The sequence below is a fragment of the Egretta garzetta genome, unplaced genomic scaffold (assembly GCF_000687185.1).
Source record: "Egretta garzetta isolate BGI_Z169 unplaced genomic scaffold, ASM68718v1 scaffold248, whole genome shotgun sequence".
NCBI classification, from domain to species: Eukaryota; Metazoa; Chordata; class Aves; order Pelecaniformes; family Ardeidae; genus Egretta; species Egretta garzetta.
Window position 1 is genome coordinate 1,409,464 of NW_009260596.1, and position 11,228 is coordinate 1,420,691.

Genomic DNA, 11,228 nt, shown 5'->3' on the forward strand with positions numbered 1-11,228 from the left:
AGGGAAAAAGAAGTTGTTACTTGTTTTCCTGGTAGTCATTTGGCTGGTTTCAGGTATAGTAATTCAATTTTGTTTCTTGATCCCTTTCAGCTTGTACCTCCTTTTAAACCTCAAGTGACATCTGAGACAGACACCAGGTATTTTGATGAAGAATTTACAGCTCAGACTATTACAATAACGCCGCCTGAAAAATGTAAGTCGGAAGTTACGTGTAAGCATAACTTAAAAATAATCAGCTTATAGTAAAGCACTGTATAAGGTTTTTTTATCTGTTTCAACGGAAAAGCTATTCTCGCTGTTACTAATGAAAATCATCATATGGAAGTGTGTAAGAGGAACTCTAAATGACAGTGTTCTTTTAAAGAAGGAGTAATTGCAAAGCTTAGAATATTAGATCACCCTGGCTTGGGCTTGGGGGGCATTTTTGGTGGGGTTTTTTTTTGTTTTGTTTTGTTTTGGGTTTGTTTGTTTGGGGTTGGTTTTGTTTTCTTTTTAAATAAAACGCCAGCTTCAAATGCCTGCTGGTGGGCAGTCAAGGTCCCAGTTCAGCAAAGTACCTGGAGCATGGACCCTGCTTTAAGCATGTGGGCGCTGCTGGTGGCTTCAGCAGGTTGTCTAGCTTTAGTGAGTTGGGCATATTTTAAAATACTTTGAAGACCAAAAAAACCAAAAAAAGAGCTGCCAGAGACAAGTGGCTGTCTCTTGTGTAGATATTAATGACTCGAAAATGACATTTCCTACCAAGTCCTGTGCTTCAGCAGAGCTCTTAAAGAAGTTATTAACGGCAGTGTAACCACTGCACTGGGCCTTGCACAGTTTCTTTGTTGGCGTGAATATAATTTCACCACAGTTGGTATTTTTGTCATCTTCTGCGACACACGCAAGAATCATGATCTGATCGGCCAAGCCGGAGCTTAACAGAGTTACTCACCAAGCCAGAGCAGTTAAAATCTTGCTGCTGAGTTCTTGAATGGATTTCCTTTCTAAGTGAGATTTTTTTGTTTTAAGTGAGGTTTGTTTTTTTTTTAATTGGATGACGGGGAAGGAGTAGACACAAAGGTAGACAATAAAGGCTATAGTAAGGTTGATTATCCTTTCATAGAGCTAGCTCTTTTTTTGGTGTTTTAGGATTCCCAGGTTTAGCTGCAGTTTTCTGTTGCTATATAGATCTGTAGCGTTTTCTGGATTTTGCATTTTTGGTGTTTGAACACAGTCATTTAAGTAATTTTAAGTTTTCCTGCTGTGAAAAAAAAATACCCCATTCTTCTCCGATCTATATTGGTAAGAATTTGTTCATGCTTGTAATTTGCACAAATTTTGCTAGATTTAGATTAACATGGAGTCTGTTGACTCATTATCATAAAGCCCTGAACTCTTGAAACTCCCCATACGCGACGCAAATGGCTATTTATCCATCGAAGGCTGAAGCAATACGAAATACGCTTTGAATTTCTAGAATTCTGAGCAGGTGATCAGTACCAATGCAGGGAAGGGACCTACCTACCTAAAGTACCTATCTTGGGTGCTGGTAGTGGTCTGGCAGCTGCAGGATGAAACTTAGCGTGGGCTGCAACTCCGCCCCAATCATAAGCAGGGAGGATGACCAGGAGCAGTGCAGAGATGGGCTGTGGCGCTGCTGACGTGGGGAGCCCTCCCAGGGCTGCCTTACCTGCAGCTGCGGCAAGTAGCATCGCCAGCAGCACAGAGGCGAATTTCCTCTCCTGCCGGGTAGATCTGGAACACCGCTGCCTTCTGTGGTGAACTGCAGCGGCTCAAGGACCGCATGGGGTTTTCCCTTTTCTGAGCATTGCAACAGGAAATTATTGTTCATTATTTTTCTTTTAAAATCTACAAGCATTCCCTACAACATGGTATCACCTCTGCCTGGTGTGATTATGCAAAAGGGGGTTAAAATGTGGTTTAGGGCTGGAGGGTTGGTAACGGTGTATTGGAAAGCTAATGCTGAACTCAAGATCTTTTATACTTACAGAAATAATTTTCATAACATTTAGGCCAGTTATTGAGATATCAAAGTTTTACAAATCACGCTAAGTGAATATTGAAACCATATCTTGTATCTGCAGTAATCAGTGATAGCAAACCAAACAAACTCTGTACATCAACCTAATTTAAATTGACAGTGTAAAAGAGAGACTGTATTTGAAGTTACAGAACTGCAAGGCACTATTGAAGTTGAGCAGCCTAATCATAGAGATTGCTCAAACCGGTATTAACTCTGTTTTTTATATGTAGAATATATGAAGATACAAAAGATACATAATTCTGAAGGGTTGCATATAAATACATCATTAGAGTAAGAATTTCAAGAGGTGTCTTTATGGATAAGCACTGTAAAAAAATCCATTTGAGAATGGAGATCCAAATTCTCAGAGTTAGGCAACATCTGGTGCCTGGTTTCCATTGGCACTGCAGGAATTATGTAAATAAAAATATTTATGAATTTGGCTTAGTCCGTGTTTCCTCTGATCCCAGTAAATACTGCAAAAATAAATAGTTTACTAAAAAATAATATGTAAGAATGGAAACACACAGAACCTGCATGAATTGTTCATTTTGTAGCTGTTCTTCCTTTTAACTCCCTTTGAAATGGAGGAATATTTAAATATATTTACAGTAAGGTGATAATTTCCTGACCTCAGCTTAAGAAACAATGAAAAGTGCCTGCTTCAATCGGCAGTTGGCTTCTGTGCTACCAGAAGCTAGATGTAGCTACGAAAAAGGAGGAGATTCCCTTTTTACAAGGAGTCACATGGAGAGAACAAGGGGGAATGGACAAAAGTTCTCTTGGGGACATTCCGATTGGACATGATTGTCATGATGAGAACAGTCAACCATTGGAATAATTGCCCCAGGGGAGTGGTTGACTCTGCCACCTGGGACACTTTTAAGATTCAGCTGGACAGGGTGCTGGGCCATCTTGTTGAGACTGTGCTCTTGCCTAGAAAGGTTGGACCAGATGATCCTTGAGGTCCCTTCCAACCTGGTGTTCTATGATTCTATGTGCTGGCACATTTTGATTAGCCTAGAACATGTAGTCAAGTTCCCAGGTGATCATTATCAGAAAAAAACCTGACCGACCAACCAACCCACCCTGAAATAAACGGTGACTTACTGAAAGGTTATCCTGTCTGTGAGCGTCATTCTGCTGTACGAGCATCAGCTTATGCGAATAAAGTCTTACTTTAACTTGAGTCTTTAACGCTAGCACTGAACCCTGAAAGATGTGCTGGGTATCAGGTGAATAATAAAATTTTGTTGCAAATATAATGACATTTTGAACTTCTCCCTTAATACAGATGACGAGGATGGTATGGACTGCATGGACAATGAGAGGCGGCCGCATTTCCCCCAATTTTCCTACTCTGCAAGTGGACGAGAATAACTTTTTTGTTCTGCTGCTTCACTGTCATCTTAGGTTTATCACTGAAAATGATTCCTGAACATCACCACCAGTGCTAGATACTCTTTAAGGTAGCAGGGGCACTTTCAGAGACCATTCCAAATTGAACAAGTTTCTATCCCAAACCTACCTAAACTCCATTTCGGTTTTGCATGAAATACGAGGTTTTTCTCTACTACGCCCTCCTGCTGTTGCTGCTGCCCACAGTCTCAGTGTAATAACAACGTTGAGAAGTTACTAATGGTGTCGCTGGAGGTCGATGACTTGCCTTCAGCACTGTACACTTTGTGCACCAGTAGTCATCTATTTTTCCTCACAGTGGAGGCTAAACAAAAAGCATGTTGGTCCAGCTTATCTTCTTCTAGAAGATGAATCAAAATTGTAATTAGTCTAAAAAGGCGAGTCTATAACATTTTCTTTCATCTGTTTGTGCTGGTTAGAACAAGGAAACGTAGGGGGTGGTGATGTACATATGCAAGGTTTTTGTTAGGCATATCATTACTTGAAGCAGGTCTCTGTCATTAACATCTGGCTGGAATTTGTTTAGGAAACGTTTGAGAGAAGGACTTAAACTGTTGATATATATAAATATATATATATTATTTTTTAATTACTGTTGGATACTACAGAAGAAGCAGAAGGGCTGGGCTCACCCAGCCTGCCACGTAGAACTTCCAGGTTCATGTGCAATCATGGAGAATCGAACATTATACATGCAAGAAATGAAGGCATAAAAGCAGCAGTTGAAGTTGTTTAAGGGGTCTTCTAATTTGCACCAGATAACATCTTTCTCATGCTTTTCTTTTTCTTTCATGATATACATCACCTCTGATGGCTGAAGAATGTAGACAGGCATAATGGTATTGCTTTTCACCAAAATGTGTGCACCAAGGTAAACAGGTGTTTGCCTTACTCGTTTTTATTTTGAGTTTGTGAATTAGCTTTTTCTCCAGGTGTTTAACTCTGAATATTCTTTTTTTTTTTTTTGTTATACTGCAGTAGTATTTATTTTTAGCGATAAGGATTGTATGTGTCATGTTTGCAAATGCTGCTACATCTTAGATAGAACAGGCTTATAGCAGTTAATTTTGTAATATATGGAAGGACTGTACAAGCTGAAGGGAATAATGCACTTTTCTCCCATGTGGAAATTTTAACAAGGCTCTGAAATTGTACATAGTGCTTAGAATCAGATTTTTGTGAATGAAGTACTGTCTTTTAATTGTTTGGCAGTGGAGGTGAGGAATTCCAGCTTCACGTGCCAAAGTTAAAAACAAACAGGCAAAAAAGCTACATCTTGTGCTCCATTGAGGATAAATGTAATGTAAAAGAGCCTGACAACACAATAGAAAAATTCTGTTCTAGATGAAGGAATTGCATTTGAATAATGAGACCACAGTGATTACAAGAAAAGCACTTTACTTTAATAATTAAAATAGTAAAATTCTGGGATCAGCCGTTCTTCAGGAAGGTTTGCCCTCAACCAAAAGAGTCCCGAAACCCGGCGTGTTACATGTAACCGTGGTACCTGATTGACTGAATTTAAAACATCATGAGAAGGAAAACGTCATCCGTTTCCGAAGATCTGTGTCTAACAGAATGTGTGCGTAAACTTTAGCTTTGATCTTCAGCAATGATAATCTTAATAATAAACCCTTTGGTGCTAGGAGTCGGGGCATTACGCGGTGCCGTGGTAGCGTGCACCTGCCCTTGCTAATGACATCTGAAACCCCTGACTCTGTGGGATTATCATTCGAAGCATCTCTGCGTTGGGATCTTGTTAGTTCCCACGAAGACTGTGATACCGCTGAGTGTTGCCGATTGCGTTGTGCGAATGAGTAGACGAGTCTGAAAGGGGAGATGTTCCTACGCGGGTGCCTTGGCCTCTTGATGTGGAAAGTTGAGTGTCCTGGCACAGAGCCCACTGCTGGCAGTGCATGTGCTGGGACGGTCAAGGGGTAGGTGGGCATTTCAGCAAGGCAGCTAAAGACGCAGGCTAATTCAGACAATTGTTCATGTTTCGTGTTTTATCTTTAGCAGTGGATGGATAATCAGTCAGAAATTTATCATGGTGTGTATTCTGACTACATAGGATCTCATTCTGTCACCTTGTAACACTAAGTGCGTGTAGAGATTCTCCCTCTACAGAGCGAGAGAGGAGTGCAGCAAACGCGTTGCGGGTCTGCACCGGTAGCGTAGGGGCGTCTACACTGATGCAGCGAGCAAGCGACTGAAATAACTGAGTACTTAATAGATGGGCATTAATTAGTTCTCTGCAAAGGCCTCATACTTACAGACTAAAACTATGGTGATTAAAAATCTGTGTTACATGCCTGTGTTTTTTTCCCCTATGTTTTCAGCTTGTAATAGCAATAAGTTTCTTGACATGGGGCCCCTCTCACTAATGACCAAGGGGTGCCGTGCCTCCGGCCAGCCGTTCCTTGCGTGCAGCAGAAACCCTGTGGTTAGCTCACTGTCGTGGAGCTAGTTGGGATGGGATTTGTGGTAAATACCTGTCGGTGAATGGTTTGAGGACCTTGTAAGGCTTCACTGTGTGTTGGCTTGTCTGCCTTCTGAAGTGTCATTGACCAAGGTTACCCTGCGGAGAGAGTCAGGGGCCCGTGCTGCCCCGGGCTGGGGGGTTCTCTCTCTCTCACCAGTGTTGAACAAGCTGAAAGCCAAAGGGGCGGGCAGTGCCGAGAGAAACTTCTGCAGCTCCTCTTTTGCTATTGGCAGTTGTGGGCTGGATTTGGACCGGAGGTGGCGGCTGGTTACCAGGGTGAGCCTTTCGAGCACCGTACATTTCAGACTTTGACTCCAGCTTGTACTGACTTCCATGCCACACAGTATGCCCTCTTGTACTGCAGCCATCTGGGAGGAAATAGGTCATTTCTGTTTGGATTTTTGGCAGTTTTGCACACAGCTTCGCTTTCCACACTAATCCATCTTCCAGTACATTCCTGTTGCTTAAAGAACGTTTATTCCAGTATTGTTTTACGTTTTGGGTTTTTTGCTTTTTTTTTTTTTTTTTTACCCATCTTTACTTGCGGCTTCTTAAAGCTGACTGTTCTTGCAGGGGCCATGTGCTTCTCCTAGAGTACAAAAGTAAGGTCTTTCCTTACTAACTGCAGGGTCTATATATTACACCTCAATGTACACACTTTGCTGCTACTGTTTGTACTGTCTACAGTAGAATTTCCTTATCTTGCTCCTGGTAGTGCATTACAGGCAAGCATGAAATGTAAAGTATTTATTTAAATAAAAACCTCTAAATTGGTAATTGAATTACCTCCCTGTAGCTTTAGAGTTTGTGACATTTCTTGACCTTGCTAGTTCTTTCATTAGATCCATGCAAGATCTAGTCATATGGTTAAGGATATTACGCAGACACGACTATGAACCCAAGAAACCGTATTACTGTTGGTCATACTTAAACTGTTTATTTCCTTAAGTATATGACCCACAAGGATGTGAAATAACTACAAGAAACTGTTTTTGTACACTGTACATCCTTAGTATTTTTACACGTATATGATAGGGATGCACATTATTTTCCTTCGTACAGACAGCTTAAATAAAGCACTATGTCAATCTGCTACTTCTGTGTTTTTTAATGCTAATTTGTTCTGGAGGTTTGTAAATATATATATATATATATGTTCAGGCTTGCCACAAAGGACGTATTTTTTTATATCTGCACATTACTATTAAATCTCTTGGAGGATAAAAGTCCTAAGTTGTTCTGTGTCAGAGAAAGAAAAACTGAAATGAGAAGCCTATATTGCAGATTACAAAAGATTTCTCAAGTTTTGGGTTAAATATTTACTTCATATTTTAAAGTAATTTTATATAGGTTAGGTGTTTCAATCCTGAAATGCACAAAGAATTTACTTAATTTCTTCTTACAAGAAAATGTACATCGTTATTTTTTTATCACTGTATATATAAAATGATCTGTGCATGTTTAGTTACAAGTTTTATTTGCTGTGAAGTCCTAGTGATAACTGTAACTCGCTGTGACGTATTTCAAATACCGGGTGATCAGTTTCAGCTTGTAAATGATGAAGTTACAGTATTGTCAAAAAAAAAAAAAAAGTTTCTATGACTAAGCAAGACGTATCTGTGCTTTGGAGCAAGGCTGTTTCCACACAGGCGGTTCATGTTGACTCTGCGAGGTGTGTGTGTTGCTTGTAAATTTGGGTTACGCTTTTCAAGTAATGATTACACAGGGCTGCGTTCCTGGCAGAGCACCCATGATTTCAGCGATTTGTCATCTACTGAAATGCAGAGCCTCACATCCCAGAGCTAGGTAGTGCGGTAGGGTAAGGAGAGGAAGACCACGGGAAGGTGGGATTTGCAGGGCACCTCAGTGGGACTCTTTGAAGCCCACAAGCCGGTCCAGGGCCCTTTGAGCCAGCCGGTCAGGAGGGCTGAGTGTCCCTAAAGCAGCCAGTCACCTGGGTTGTAGCTCAGATCTCAGACATGAGCGCTTCCCTGGCATCGAGGGTGCCTCATCCACGTCTGTTCTTTTCCCTTCTTTTTTTTTTTTTTCTTTTTCTCCTCTGTCTCATAATAGGAATGAGCACAAGCCAGCCAGCCTTTAGCTCAGTGGTATTAGGAGATCAGCGACCAGGACTCGGCTGCGGCAGCGGTGGGACTGGTCAGGCTGTGTCCCCCATCATGGGCTCACGCGCTGGCTGTGGAGGTGGGCTGTCTTAGATCCGATCGCCTGGTCTGACACTTGTAAACTTCGTAAAAACGAGCATTTTGTGCCTAAGTAGAGGCCGGGGTGGGGGCACGTGAGCCAGGCAGACCTAGCACTGTCTGTGCTTAATGACTAATTAATTGCTACAGAGCAGAGTAACTGCTGCAGGGCAACTGATTCCTTCTAGACTCCCAGCAACATAATGAACTGAGCCTACGCCTGGGACAAGTGGGAAAACCTCCTTCCAGCTGCAGATACCCAGCAGCCCAGGATGCTTTGGTGAAATCAAACATGTACGTGCACGTGGGCAGCTGGTAGCAGGCCCTGCACGCAGCCACCAGGAGCCACGTGGTAGGTGAGGCCTGTCCGGAAAGGTTGAGGGTCCAGCTGTGCCTCAGGCCCGGGCATGGCAGTGCCAGGATCTCAGTGAAGCCTAAGTGCTGGGAGGAGGTGCCTGAGTTCCTTTGCGCCCATAGCCTATAGGTACTTTCTCCTATTTAAACACAGATTTCTGCTGTGGAATAATCAAAAATAAAATTTAAAAAAATGTTTGCATATTCCTACATTTATAAATGTATATTCTTACCTGTGTAACCATCTATAAAGTAGTGACACTTAAAATATCGTCGGCCTGATTACTGTGGAAAACCCAGAGCTTGACTAGGCTTTTCTTCCTCAGGCTTTCTTGTCCCTAAAGACCTGAGGCCATTTTAAGCATGTTTAGTGTCATCCTGGTGATGCAGGTCAGGGAGGTGATCAGATGGGTTTGGCAGTTTCATACGGCAGGAAATTGAACTAGGGAGGGAAAAAAACCACCACCCCAAACCAAACCACTTTGATGTGAGGGCTGTACCACTAGTAATTCTGAAAAGACAAGAGGAGGAAAGGTTGTGTCCCACCGCAAATGGTAACCTATCACATGTGAGGTTACCCTACTTATGTTACATTTTATGTGTTCATGCTGACTGAAGGAGCTTCATTACTGGGGAACTGTTCTTTGCATTTTTTCCCCCTTTGCTAGTGCAATTCCACAACGACACTGAAGTCAATAGATGCAGAAACTTTTTGCTTATGTACTTAGTTTATCCTGCACTAGTTAGCAAAAGCTTCAGACAAATTACTGCTGAAACAGCCTGGTATTTGGAAAGTACTTTTTAAAAACACAAGTGCACTATTAACCAGGAGAAAAAAAGCCCTCCAACTGCATCCTCCAAGTGTTTTGAGGTCAATAATTTGAAGCCAAGTTCACCTGGTGCCCATCTCCCAGACTGCTAAATATTTGCTGGTGGAAAAGCCTAGCATCACCACTTTGGTGTTGAGAGCTTTGAAGGGTAACCTGCCCCCTGGAAATTCTTCCACATTGAGAAATATTCCATATAATCAGTCTTATGCTTTTCTGATGGATGAACAGTTGTTGGGGCTCTCACCTTTGTATAAAGAGTGACAAATACCTTGTAAAAATAAAGTTCCCAGGTAGATTCTGGTAATGAGTGTGCTGGTGCAGGATTCACAAACAGTCCCCTCCTCCCCAGGCACATGCTTCCACTTGAATTCAGAAGGACAGAATGAAGAAAATAAGAATCTAATTCAGTTTATTGGTATTTCAGTCTGTAAATAAAGACATCTATGTTCAATTAGAAAAATAGTTTAAAACATTTTATAAAAAAAATGTGCAAATAATGAATTAAGTCCACACCATGTAATAGCTGTTAAAACTGGCTTTTCTTTTCAGAAAAGTCTCAGTTGTCTTCCTAGGAAGCTTGGTGGGCTGGTAATGCTTCAAACTATTTATGATTCTGTAGTTAAAACCAAATAGAAACCAGGTGAAGCTCGCCAGCAAGCATGCCTCTCTTCTGCAGCAGGGTCTTTGGGTGAGCCTCAGGCAAGCCCACGTTTCAGCCGGGTGCAGAGCAGACCTGAAAGACAAAAGAGAGCGCCAGGCGCGTAAGTAAGTAGTCCCTATCCCCTCGCTGGTGTTTCTCATTTGTGTCGCTTCAGCCTGCGGGTGAGTTCTTGGAAGAGAAATACAGCGACGGTTGAGACCGTGGTAATGCAGTGTAAACAAGCGCTGTTTGAAAGCCTGCGCTTCCTGTGGGCCTGCTGTCCTTGCCTTTTTCTAAGACGAGAAGCCTTACAGGTAGCAAGAACAAGAGCGATCTGATTTCTGAAAAACAGGATCTCCATGAGCTTCAGCCGTCGCTCGCATTTAGCAGTAAATAACTGAGCTCTTGTTTTGGGGCACGTCTGTGATCCTGCCCCTTCTCCTTTCCAGGAAGGAGGCGGCAGGTCTGTGCCAGCGAGTGTTTACTGTGAATGGTACAGCCTGTGTGTGGGGCGGGCAGCGGCAGCAAAACAGGAACCTGCTGCCTGGGGGCTGGTAGGAAACCTCCGGTGGGAAGGCTAATTCGCCGGCCTGCAGCGCTTGCATAGCTACGGTGCGTGCTTCCTCGGTAGCGCGTCGGGATGGAATTCAGAGCGAGACGTCAAAAACTACTGGAGCTGGGGGAGCTACCTAGAATTAAGCCACTGGAGTTCTCAAATCTGAATTTAAAAGGTGTAAATGACATCAGAAATAAAAATAAAAGTTTCTACTTTGGCTGGTTTTGCATTAGAGGACTAAAGGGGTTTGCTTTTTTTTCTTAGTTGATAAGGCCATTGGGGCTGAGTTAAAGAAGGAGAATTTATGAAGCTGCTGTTCATTAAAGAATTAATTAAAAACAGTAACATGGTACTTTTTTTTTCCCCCCCAAAATACATGCACCAACACCAACTGCTACAGTTGTTTCTGCAATCAGTGCAAGGAAGAATGAACTACAGCCCCAGAAAGCCTCGGGGCTTGAATTCCCTGTCAGTGACTGGTTAGTGACAGCCAGGGGACACCCACTCCACGCTGCAGTGACCCTCTGTGTATGGCCAGCATTAACGTACAGGCAGAGATTAGGAAGGAAAAAACCCCAAACCCAAACACCCCCCAACCCAAACACTCAGCTCCTGAAGAAGTCTCCTGACAGTCGTCGCTACTGTGGGTTGCTTGCAGCATGCCCAACCAGCCCATTCCTCTTGCCACACAGCTGCCCTTGGGTGACCCAGTTGATAGCCTGG

At 42.6% G+C, this 11,228-nt stretch overlaps 1 protein-coding gene across 2 annotated transcripts in view; it reads left to right on the forward strand.

The window, feature by feature from the left end:
• AKT3 (AKT serine/threonine kinase 3) overlaps positions 1–10,745 on the forward strand; it is a 147,020-nt gene extending 136,275 nt beyond the window's left edge. For both annotated transcript variants that reach the window (XM_035900259.1, XM_009644694.2), the window contains 2 exons: positions 91–193; positions 3,318–10,745. In XM_035900259.1, coding sequence (XP_035756152.1) covers positions 91–193; positions 3,318–3,403 — 189 coding nt within the window. In that variant the 3' untranslated portion in view covers positions 3,404–10,745. The remainder of the gene's footprint in view (positions 1–90; positions 194–3,317) is intronic.
• The last annotated feature ends 483 nt before the right edge of the window (positions 10,746–11,228 follow it).